At 41.6% G+C, this 12,357-nt stretch overlaps 1 protein-coding gene across 9 annotated transcripts in view; it reads left to right on the top strand.

Annotated features, from left to right (window-relative positions):
- Positions 1-12,357, top strand: part of GRIN1 (glutamate ionotropic receptor NMDA type subunit 1) — a 127,597-nt gene that overhangs the window by 98,648 nt on the left and 16,592 nt on the right. For 7 of the 9 annotated variants that reach the window (XM_089675141.1, XM_089675138.1, XM_089675143.1 and 4 more), the window contains 3 exons: positions 1,722-1,883; positions 7,630-7,739; positions 11,445-11,590. In XM_089675141.1, coding sequence (XP_089531267.1) covers positions 1,722-1,883; positions 7,630-7,739; positions 11,445-11,590 — 418 coding nt within the window. Of the gene's footprint in view, positions 1-1,721; positions 1,884-7,629; positions 7,740-11,444; positions 11,626-12,357 lie in introns of all 9 variants that reach the window. The other 2 variants (XR_016312414.1, XM_089675146.1) reach the window with 1 other exon arrangement.

The raw sequence follows: 12,357 nt of genomic DNA, 5'->3' as shown, positions 1-12,357 counted from the left end.
TACAGTCAAAGTTTTTGTTATGTCTTCATTGTACATACAGGTATATCATTAGTATATTTATTTATAATAGTTTAAGCCCCTGGTGTCCGACCTGCAGCCCTCTGGCACTTTTTTTATGTGGCCTTTAGGCTCCCTGCAGACACGATTCTGTGTTTCCCCATTGCCTTGTTATAACAGTGGTCTCTAAAAGTCTTGTTTAATGTGTCTACAATTTATGACATTCTTGAAGCGTGTTCCAGGTCTCCAACAACACCTATTTTACAGTCTCTGACAGGCTCTTGCAGCATGTCAGAAGTCTATGACCATCTCTTGTATCATACCCATAGTCTGGGACCATCTCTTATGGTGATGAATATTCACTGACTTTTATGTGTGGCCCTTTGCTGATGTCAGGGGCTGCACTTGAGGCCCCCCATATCAAGAAAAGTTGACCACCACTGGTTTAAGCACTTCCCTGTGATTTTTCTATTTAGTATTTGTTATATATCTTGAGTACTCTATAGCAAGATCTCCCTGCCAGAATTCCCGACTCTGGTCCTCTTATCGAATGTTTTGGGCTTTCCCACGCGCCCTCATGTGTTTTGCCTCCTCTTGTCACATACGCTAAAATTAATAAAAATTCAGCAGGGATGGTAGGAATCTCTTGTAATGACCATGGCATGTGTGCAGAGTTGGGAACACAGCATATAGAGCTCACTAGCAGAGTGCCTGAGTGATATGAGAGGCTGTCACATTGTTTAAAGGATAAGTTCACCTTTTAGACAAAAATAATAAATGCACATTTTTTGCAGGTAAAAAAAATGTGCATTTATTATTTTTGTCTACAGGAGCCTGGAAAACATTGTACCAGCAATCAGTAGATTGCTGATGCCATGCAGGTCTCCTGCAGATATGTCAGAATATCTGCTTGCCATGCGGGATGTACGGGATGTACGGCTAAGCAGATATTCTGATAGGAAGCTTCCATAAACTACAACGGCGCTGTGGGGTTAATTGAAAACTACAAGTCCACAGCCAATTCTGTGAATGAGTGACGCGGCTGTCAAACCTGACAGATAGTACGGGGAAAATTCCCTAAAAACGGGTGGAACATGTAACATGTTCCCAAAGGTGACCTTATCCTTTAGCTTTCCAGCATCTACCAAAAATTGAAACAGCAGTTTGGGTGGAGTGACCCATTAAGTCATGAGGAAGTTTGAATAAACCACATTCACCTAAATGGCTGCTATGGATTACAGCATCTTTAACCCCTGCTCCAGTCTTCCCCAACAGAAAATGTGGCCTCCCAATACAATGTGACATGGCTAACAAGCCATCCCCTGCTCTGGTATGTAACCAAACGACATTGCTGTCTGGGGTTATTACAGTACGAGAACTGACGTTACTGGAATGTGTGTTTCTGTATACACAATGAGAACAAATATCTGAATTTAACAGTAAAAAAACAAATATTCTTCATAGTGGGGTTTTTTATGGCGTAGCTTAAAAGAAAAAATTTTACAAAACCTATGTATACTGTCAACATGCAAAAGCCTTCTCCCACTTTGACCTGTGACCATTGTCACCAAGACAGAAAGTGATGAGACTTCCAAAATTTTACAGATGTCTGCAACAGGAATAATGGGGAAATCTTCCAATGGGGGGAAGATAACTGTAAACTTTAGTCTATGTGATCATTGCAGTGACTGGATAATTAATAATCTCCTTTCTTTGTGTCTTAGTAAACTCCATGCCTTCATCTGGGACTCAGCAGTGCTGGAATTTGAGGCCTCTCAGAAGTGTGACTTGGTCACCACAGGAGAATTATTTTTCCGTTCTGGTTTTGGCATTGGTATGAGGAAGGACAGTCCGTGGAAACAAAATGTGTCACTGAACATTCTCAAGTATGTTGCCATTGTTATTTCTACATTTAAAGTGGAGGAATGTTGTAAACATCTTCTCTATCCTTGTTGTCTGTAGGCCATTTACTATCATTAAAACTGTACTAGAAACCACAGAAATGACCTGCAGAGTTTGAATATTGATTTGCCACACAGAGGTGCAGATGTATATTGGAGAGCAGGATATTAATGTAAGGGAGGGGGCTGGGGAGTTCATGTTTTAATAATAAACCTTGTCTATACTGTGCTAGCAGATCTCATTATCAGTTATAACCTAGATCTGTCCTAACAAAGGGTTAAAGATCTTGGAGCTTGGGTTCTGCATCATACAGTATGTTAATAAGTAGCAACTTATTAACATCTGTTATGCCCTTCCACTTTCACTTTCAAATTGTGCAGAGTAGCCTGCAATCAGCCTGCATAAAAGAGACAACTACAGTTGCAAGAAAAAGTATGTGAACCCCTTGGGATTACGTGGAGTTTTCCATGAATTGGGCATAAAATGTGCTCTGAACGTCATCTAAGTCACAACAATAGAAGAACACAGTCTGCTGAACATAATACTACACAAACATTAGATGTTGCCATGGTTTAATTGCACATAACATGTAAACATTCAAGGTGCAAGGAGGAAAAAGTATGTGAACCTTTGGACTTAATAACTGGTTGACCCTCCTTTGGCAGCAATAACCTCAACCAAACGTTTCCTGTAGTTGCAGATCAGACCTGCACAACGATCTGGAGTAATTTTGGACCACTCCTCTTCACAAAACTGTTTCAGTGTAGCAATATTCTTGGGATGTCTGGTGTGAATCGCTCTCTTAAGGTCATGCCACAGCATTTCAATCGGGTTGAGGTCAGGACTCTGACTGGGCCACTCCAGAAGGCGTATTCTGTGCTGTTGCAGCCATTGTTTTGTTGAATTACTTGTATGCTTTGGGTCATTGTCCTGTTGCATCACCCATCCTCTGCGGAGCTTCAGTTGGCGGACAGATGGTTGTACGTTTTCCTGCAAAATGTCTTGATAAACTCTGGAATTCATTTTCCCATCAATGACAACAATCCGTCCAGGCCCTGAGGCAGCAAAGCAGCCCCAAACCATGATGCTCCCTCCGCCATGTTTTACAGCGGGGATGAGGTTTTGATGTTGATGTGCTGTGCCTTTTTTTCTCCACACATAGTGTTGTGTGTTCTTCCCAAACAACTCAATCTTTCATCTGTCCACAGTATATTTTGCCAGTAGTGCTGTGGAACATCCAGGTGCTCTTTTGCAAACTTCAATCATGCTGCAATATTCTTTTTGGACAGCAATGGCTTCCTCCGTGGTGTCCTCCCATGTACTCCATTCTTGTTTAATGTTTTCCTTATTGTAGATGTGTCAACAAAAATGTTAGCATGTGTCAGAGATTTCTCTAGGTCTTTAGCTGACACTCTGGGATTCTTCTTTACCTCATGCAGCATTCTGCGCTGTGCTCTTGCACTCATTTTTACAGGACGACCATGCCTAGGGAGAGTAGCAACAGTGCTAAACTTTCTCCATTTGTAGACAGTCTGTCTTACCGTGGACACATGAACATCAAGGCTTTTGGAGATACTTTTGTAACCCTTTCCAGCTTCATGCAAGTCAACAATTCTTGATCGTAGGTCTTCTGAGAGCTCTTTTCTGCGAGGCATGGTTCACATCAGACAGTTCTTCTTGAAACCAGTAAACTCAAAACAGGTGTGTGTTTTTTAAGGGCAGGACAGCTGTCAGCAACACATCCAATATCATCACACTGATTGGAGTCAAGGTTGGCTCACTCCTGGCTCCAGTTAGCTCTGGGAGAAGTCATTAAGCTAGGGCCTCACACACTTTTTCCTCCCTGCACTGTGAGTGTTTACATGTTATGTGCAATTAAACCATGGCAACATCTAATGTTTGTGTAGTATTATGTTCAGCAGACTGTGTTCTTCTATTGTTGTGACTTAGATGTCATTCAGAGCACATTTTATGCCCAATTCATGCAAAACTCCACGTAATCCCAAGGGTTTCACATACTTTTTCTTGCAACTGTAGAAAGGTAAAAAAACCTTTTTAAAGCTGAATTAAATTTTTTTTTGCATAGTTACAATGCTCCAGCCTGGAGCATATTCCATACCTGGCCGATCCCTGTGGAAGTGAAGATCCACTGTAGTAGCCAGCGCTCTCACAGTGATCCTTTTTGCCTTCCAAGTTCTATGTCAAGTGGCTGTCCTGCTGCATAGTCAACACAGTGGGTCGTCCGATTGGCATAGGCGCCATTCAGATAATGCCTAAAATTTCACTTAATGAATGCAAAGTGTTCTCTCCTCGGTCAAGAACATCCTGTATTCATAGAGAAAATTACATTCGTTTTTAAAAACTGTTTTAGGATTTCTGTGTGAATGAGAATACATTACAAACATATAGTGAGCATCTCAAAATTTACTGCACAAGCAGAAATATACTTTAAAGTATAGTGCAGTCACCAAACGGCCCTTTGCTTGCTTTTATCTGGTCCTTGGGACACTATTTAATTCACTGACACCAATGAAAGGCATAATTCCTCCTAATGACACCAATGGTGGGTACATTCTTACCAATGAGATAAATGATGGAGCATAGTCCCCCCAATGATATCAACAATGGGGCCCAATGACACCAATGAAGGGGCACAATACCTCCCAAAGACACCAACGATGAGGCCCAATTACTCCCGTTGTCACACAATGATAGGGGATTATTTACTCCCACTGATGCTGCAACATTTTGTATTCCCGTTGGCCATAGTCTGGCCCCCCTAAAGACTGAAGGAAAGTAAACTGGCTCTTTGTTTAGAAAGTTTGGAGACCCCTTTTTGATTGAAAAAAGATACTTTATTACTGGTATAGTGTATTTTAGTGAGCACATTGATAGAGTGGTGAGAGGATAGAACCGCTGTCAGGTTTTTTTTGCTGCCTGGGTCCCCGTTAGTGAGTGCCACTCTCTCTGAGTGTCCTGATCACCAATGTCACAGAATGAAAGTGAGAATAAATCCAAAATGTGGCCACCAGAACAGGAATGGAGAGGAAATCTTTCAATAGGGATGGGACACTTGTTCCCATTACAACTGTCATTGATAAAATGATTTACAAAAAAGGTGATCCTGTTTACATATATAACAAGTTCCAGTGGAGAAATTTATGGGCACAAGATGTTGCCATCTCGCATGCACACCATAGTATAGAAGACAAAATGGCTGTCTCCATTTAACAAAGCAAGTTTACTTGTACCACTCAGACGTTTTGAAATTTCATGTTTCTGATGTATTGTAAAAGTAAAAAGCCCCAGAGCTAAATGTCTGAAAACAACTGGTAAAAAAAACAATGAAAGTTACTCTGTACCTGCTACATATTTATATACAATAGCATGTAACAATGACATTTTTAACTTTATGTAGTGCAAAAGTATTGTATGTTCTGTATTTCCAGTTATTCTGTGTCATGTGCAATAGGTACTGCAGGTCAGGTAAAAGGCAGATTGAAACTATGTGATGATTTTATCTCTCTATAGAAGCTGGATTAATGATTAAGAAAATGTTATTGGTACTGACTGGTAATATGCCATTTCCTAGATAAACCAATGAGATATAATACACTGCTCAAAAAAAAATAAAAGGAACACTTTGAAAACACATCAGATCACAATGGGGAAAAATCGCATGCTGGATATCTATACAGATATGGACTGGGTAAGGTGTTAGGAACATAAGGACGCCCCTTCATTTGATGGAAGTTAAAATGATCAACCTACAGAGGACTGAATTCAAAGACACTCCGAAAATCAAAGTGAAAAAATGATGAAGCAGGCTAGTCCATTTTGCTGAAATTTCATTGCAGCAACTCAAAATGGTACTCAGTAGTTTGTATGGCCCCCACATGCTTGTATGCATGCCTGACAACATCGGGGTAAGCTCCTAATGAGACAACGGATGGTGTCCTGGGGTATTTCCTCCCAGATCTGGACCAGGGCATCACTGAGCTCCTGGACAGTCTGAGGAACAATCTGGCAGCATCGGATGGACCGAAACATGATATCCCAGAGGTGTTCTATTAGATTTAGGTCAGGCGAGTGTGGGAACCATTCAGTGGTATTAATTCCTTCATTCTCCAGGAGCGGCCTGCATACTCTCGCCACATGAGGCCGGGCATTGTCGTGCACCAGGAGGAACCCAGGACCCACTGCACCAGTGTAGGGTCTGACAATGGGTCCGAAGATTTCATCCCGATACCTAATGGCAGTCAGGGTGCCATTGTCTAGCCTGTAGAGGTCTGTGCATCCCTCCATGGATATGCCTCCCCAGACCATCACTGACCCACCACCAAAATGGTCATGCTGAACGATGTTACAGGCTGTGCTCATCCTGTTCCTCCTTGCACAAAGGAGAAGATAGCAGTCTTGCAAATGGGTTAAGGACCTTCTGCGGCCCTGTCCAGCTCTCCTAGAGTAACTTCCTGTCTCCTGGAATCTCCTCCATGCTCTTGAGACTGTGCTGGGAGACACAGCAAACCTCCCGGCAATGGCACATATTGATTTTCCATCCTGGAGGAGTTGGACTGCCTATGCAACCTCTGTAGGGTCCAGCTATCACCTCATTCTACCAGTAGTAACACTGACCCTAGTCAAATGCAAAACTAGTGAAAAACAGTCAGAATAGATGAGTAGGGAAATAAATGTCAGTGGGCTCCACCTGTAAAACCATTCCTGTTTTTGTACCTCTGCTACTTAACTGACCCGATCAATATCCCAGGAGTTTCATTGTTTTTTTTTTAATGGTTGAACTGGCTGGACTTTTGTCTTTTTTCAGCCAGACTAACTATGTAACTATGTAATTGACTTGATGGTATACTCTGATTAAAAAGTGTTCCTTTAATTTTTTTGAGCAGTGTATATTACCATTGGCTCTTTTCTACTAGAGAACCTCTTATGTTTATTCTTTAAAACTGTAAATATTTCTTCAACCAAGAAAACAGGCTTCCAGGCAAATGTGAAAAATAAAGTCAAATACATTTCTAGCTTCAAGCCAAAATATTCTCTTTTTTTTTTTTTTTGTGGAAAAAAAAAACAGAAAAACAGAGCAGCTTGGCAAAATCAAAAAAGCTTTCTAGGTATAGTTTGTTATTCTATGTCCAAGGGGATAGTCGCATTGACTCATTAGATATGCATGGTCTGCTTGCTGCTTTTGCAAGTCTTTGAGCTGCTTTTTCAAGTCTATGAGTTAATGCAGAACTATACTCACCTTGATTCCTTCAATACAACATCCTGGAGCTCCCTGCTGATATCGTCAAGAGGGAGTGATGTCATATTGCCATGCAGCCACTGTTTGGGTATTCTGACAGAACACAATAACCCAGCAGGGGGATTTGTCCATATGGGCTGTTAAGCATGGATAGAAGCATCTATTAGCATTGCTGCTAATAATAAAAAGTTGTGGTTATGTTTTAACTAATCAGAAGGTATACTTTAATGGTCTGAACCCTAAAACATTTTTCTTCCAGTCTACTATGATATTTCTGTTATAGGAAATTTGCAGCACTAAAACTCATCTTTACATAAAATTCATTTGCTGATATTTCTTTCACAGAGTTGATCTCATCTCATGTACATTCTAGAAATGGTTACAAGATTGGCAGAGCCCGAATCAAGACCCAAAACCTTTCCAGTGATGCTGTCTGACATGCCTTGAATTGATTTTTTTTTTTTATTCTCTAGATCCCATGAGAATGGATTCATGGAAGACCTTGATAAGACTTGGGTTAGATATCAGGAATGCGATTCTCGCAGCAATGCCCCAGCTACACTTACATTTGAGAATATGGCAGGTGAGCATTGTGGTTGTAGCTTTTCAAAGGAGTTACACTTAATGTATATCTCTCACCATAACTTTTGTTTAGTTTTGAAGAATGGAGGATGAAAGTGTTAAACATGACCTCGGGTTTTTAAAGTGAGACAATTGTCACTGAAACAGGAGTCCCCATTGGAAAATTAGTGTCCTCAATATTCATGTTCCTGTGATAGGTGGCAAATTTTGGATTTCCCATAACGTTCCTTCACTGGAACAAATAGAGAGGGCGTATCTCCTTGGTGGGAACAAAGAAGGCAGTAAAAATCTGCCATAAGTTCAATGGTGGAGAAGGATGGGAATCAATGGTGGAGAAGGATCTGGGAGTTCTGGTAGATCACAAGCTTAATAATGGCATGCAATGCCAAGCTGCGGTTTCCAAAGTGAGCAAAATCCTCTCTTTGATTAAAAGAGGTATAGACTCCAGATAGAGAGATATCATATTAACCCTATACAAATCCTTAGTAAGACCTCATTTGGAATATGCAGTTCAGTTTTGGGCACCAATTCACAAAAAGAACATTGGGGAACTGGAGAAACTACAGAAAGGGGCAACTAAACTGATACAAGGCATGGAGGAGATTAGCTATGAAGAGAGATTAGAAGAACTGAATTTATTTTCTCTTGAGAAGAGGAGATTAAGGAGGATATGATCAACATGTATAAATACATCAGTGGTTCATATACTGTAGTGAACTCAGTGTAGAGCTATTCACCCTGAGGTCATCACAGAGGACAAGGGGGCACTCTACATCTGGAGGAAAAGAAATGTAATCTCCAAACACAGAAAGGTTTCTTCACAGTGAGAGCTGTGAAAATGTGGAATAGACTCCCTCAAGAGTTGGTTCTGGCCAACTCAGTGGATTGCTTCAAAAAGGCCTGGATTCTTTCTTAGATACACAGAATATAACTGGATACTAACATTTATAGGTAAAGTTGATCCAGGGAATATCCGATTGCCTCTCGGGGGATCAGGAAGGAATTTTTTTCCAGCAGGAGCAAATTGAATCATGCTTTGCTGGGGGGTTTTTGCCTTCCTCTGGATCAACTGTGGGTATAGGATTATAACTTTTTTTTTTATGGTTGAACTGGATGGACTTTTGTCTTTTTTCAGCCAGACTAACTATGTAACTATGTAAGTTCTAACCATTCCATGCAATGCAAACATTTTGGCTTTATATACACTTTAAATGTTTTAGCACATAATTTGCAAAACGTTCATCCAAGTTTCACACTTTTTTTTACTGTATTTATTTGCAAAAGGTATGAATCCTTGGAGAAAGGTGTGTGAATGTTGTGTGAAAATGTTAATAAACAAACTCCTGTTGGGTAGGTGCAGCATGGTGTTGCAGGTAATAAGCACACAGAGTCTCTATTTGACAAAAACAATCTATTGTAAATGTAGATCAGCAGTACTGTACAAACAGGCCTGGTGGGGAGGCTCACCCAACCAGGACTACTTACAACAGTGCAGTGTAGGGACAGTGGTATGTAGACTCAGATTTGCTGACAGCATCTGCCCCCGCTAGAGCGGAGTTAGGCCTGGCCAGTCCAACCCAAAAGGGAAGCTTCCTCAGAAGGTGTCATGCTTACCCCAACACAGGTGGTCAGGTACTGTAGCTAGCTTCTGTATTCTTCACCTATAGCAGCCCCATTTTCCATAAAACAAGCAGGCCTACCTATACTCGGTTGTCCCCAGGACTTATACACAATGCTATAGTTCCTGCCAATCACGTAGATGCAAATGCGAATGGAGCAAAGCACACAGGTACTTGCGGTAGGTACAGAGTGGTTCAGTGACAGTCCAGGCAAGGTTCAGAATAATCAGGGTCAATCCATAGTCATAAGGCGGGCAGATTTCAGAGAGTAGTTGATATCTGATCCAAGGTCATCAGCAAAGGAATGCAATCTAGTAGAGCAGGGCAAACAAACAGGGCGCACGTGTTAAAACACAATGTCACAAGCATGAGACTGCAGGCTTGGCTGGCCCAAATCAGGTTTGGTCCCCACCCAGAGACTGGCCACATCAATCACCTTGCAGGTGAACAGACAGACAGGGAGAATGTGTCACAGCCAAAAACAGGATGCTGGAATGAGACCAGCAGCTGTGGTGGATCAGGAGTGCTAGACACTCCTTACATAAGGTATATAGAAGATGTGGAATGCCGCTTGCCCAGCACGGAGTATGTAAGTGATGGACTCAGACAGCACCTCTTCATTGGACATGCCCTCTGATGGGTTTCGCCCTGTCTACCAAAGGATTAGTCATAGAGGTAGATGTAGTCCCTGCTCTCTCCTTACTCCACCGAAACCTCTCCCTAATTCTAGTGCTGTCCCTGTAGACAGGTAACCTGTCCCTACATTAGCCACTTGCATAATTCGCACCAAAACCTGAGGTCAGATTTTAAAATAGACTTTGATTGACACAAAATGGCCACCTGGGTCACCTCAGACAAGAACTACCAACCGGATCACTGCCCTGTGTGACCGAGGAAGTCATAGAGAAACCCAGTTTCCCTCAACTTCCTCTCCCATCTACATTGCAAAAGGTGCCGGAATTGCGTACCTCCCACTGAAAAAAAGCCCTGGCAACAAACAATAGGAACTATCTTTACTGAGACCTGATCAGTGGTGTATTTAGGTTTTGTGCTGCCCTAGGCAACAAAAGAATTGGCTCCCCCCCACGGAGAGACCCTGACACTGACAAACACCCCCTCCCCCACAATAAGAGCCTGACATTTACCAACAACACCCCACCTGAGAAAGCCTTACACTACCACCACCCCCCATGCACTGGCAAACCCCCCACCCTGGTGAGAGAGAAGACACTCACCTTCACAGCTCAGGCTCTACATACACCATCAAGCAGCCCTCAGCCTCTCTCAGATCCCACCTGGTGCCCATGCTGTGTGTGTTGTTTCTTCCATCCCTTCTTTCGGGGGGTGGCTCTGCCTTCCTGAAAAATGCCGCTGCCCCCCCCCTGAAAAAATAACAACATAGGCAAATGCCTTGTTTGCCTTGTGGTAAATACGCCTCTGGTCCTGACCTCATGTTAAGACACGATGTTACACACCAGTTTTTTTCAAAATTACGTAAATCAAAAAAACCATGTGTGAAGCCTCAGATGAAAGCTGATATCCTCTGACTTCTAGGCTGCATACTAGCTCTGATTCAGTAAAGCCGAAGTACAATAATGGCACTCTCACATGGATATTTAATTTTCTGCAGTTTTCCAATCCCTTTAAAAGAGTACACTGTGAAGAACCTCAGCTTTTTAATAAATCCAAATCAAGCAAGTTTACCAATTTTGCTGTCCATTGGAAATTCCACTAGAATACTTGAGGGTTGTGTTTTGTGTTAATGTCATCTGCAGATACAGGGCTCTATGCGTATAGAGTCAAAGAATACATTTCAGCAATATTTGAGATGTTCATGGCTGGCTTACTATTGCCAGAGATCATACATAAAATCCCCATTCGTATGAAAACCTTTTGTGTCAGCCTCTCCACCCCTACCCTATGGACCTAACATTTTATAGATGCTTACTGAAAGTATGATTAGGAAAGCTGACTTTTGATCAACCTTGTATGAGGAGCAATGTAACTGTTAATACTCTTAATTATAATTGTGTTAAATAAGTAAGTTGTTTTTTTTTGCTATAAGACTCATATTTGTTTCCTTTTAGGTGTCTTCATGCTCGTCGCTGGTGGTATTGTTGCTGGAATCTTCCTGATATTTATTGAGATTGCATACAAGCGGCACAAAGATGCCCGCAGGAAACAGATGCAGTTGGCCTTTGCCGCCGTTAATGTCTGGAGGAAAAACCTGCAGGTATGACAAAACGTTTTAGAGAACTTAAACAACAGGTGCGTCCCTGTTCTTCTGTCTGAGAACAGCCATGACCGAGTCTGTGTCCGATCTCCATTGTGGTCTTCTCCATTTCATTGTGATTCTCCAGTGTACTTGTGTAACCGCACTTTTTTAATGTTTTTGTCATCTTTTGACTTCAGTGTTGTGACCTGGCTTTTGTCAGAAGATGGCCAACAACTGTCCGTCCTGACAATAAAGAGGTCATTTGTGTATCTCATTTCATTGTTATTCTGAAGTAATACATCTGTTGACCACTGTGCAACATTGCAGCTAAAACTGCAGTATTATTAAACAAAAACGTAAACATCTAATATAAAAGTGGAGTTTTTACTCTCAAAATGAAGTGAGGCCATTTTGTACCTGAACTATACAGCTCACTAATGTCACTAGTTCTTACAGATAGTCTGCTATCAAGACCATGCTCTCATCAGGGGCCCCATCAGTCACTGAAATCAGAGGCTCTTTCATATATTTGTCTGAGCTGAAAATTATGGGCTCCTTTGTGTTTCTCATAGATGACCTTGATGATATTTTTACCTAGGGAATTGCTAGGCTGCACATTGAAAAAATGGAATATAAGTGAACTTATAGCTTGCCTCTGAAATATGTAGCCATAAAGCAGTCACTATTGTAATAGTTATAACACAGTAATAAATAATGTTTTTTTCTTCCTTAATGCCCCGGGCATATCAAGCCCGACTTTGAAATCGTGCGACTTACAGTGAAGT

The sequence above is a fragment of the Staurois parvus genome, unplaced genomic scaffold (genome assembly GCF_062004578.1).
Source record: "Staurois parvus isolate SC_StPar_1 unplaced genomic scaffold, SC_StPar_1.0 ptg000154l, whole genome shotgun sequence".
Classification (NCBI taxonomy): Eukaryota; Metazoa; Chordata; class Amphibia; order Anura; family Ranidae; genus Staurois; species Staurois parvus.
This window is presented reverse-complemented; position numbering and strand designations above follow the sequence as displayed.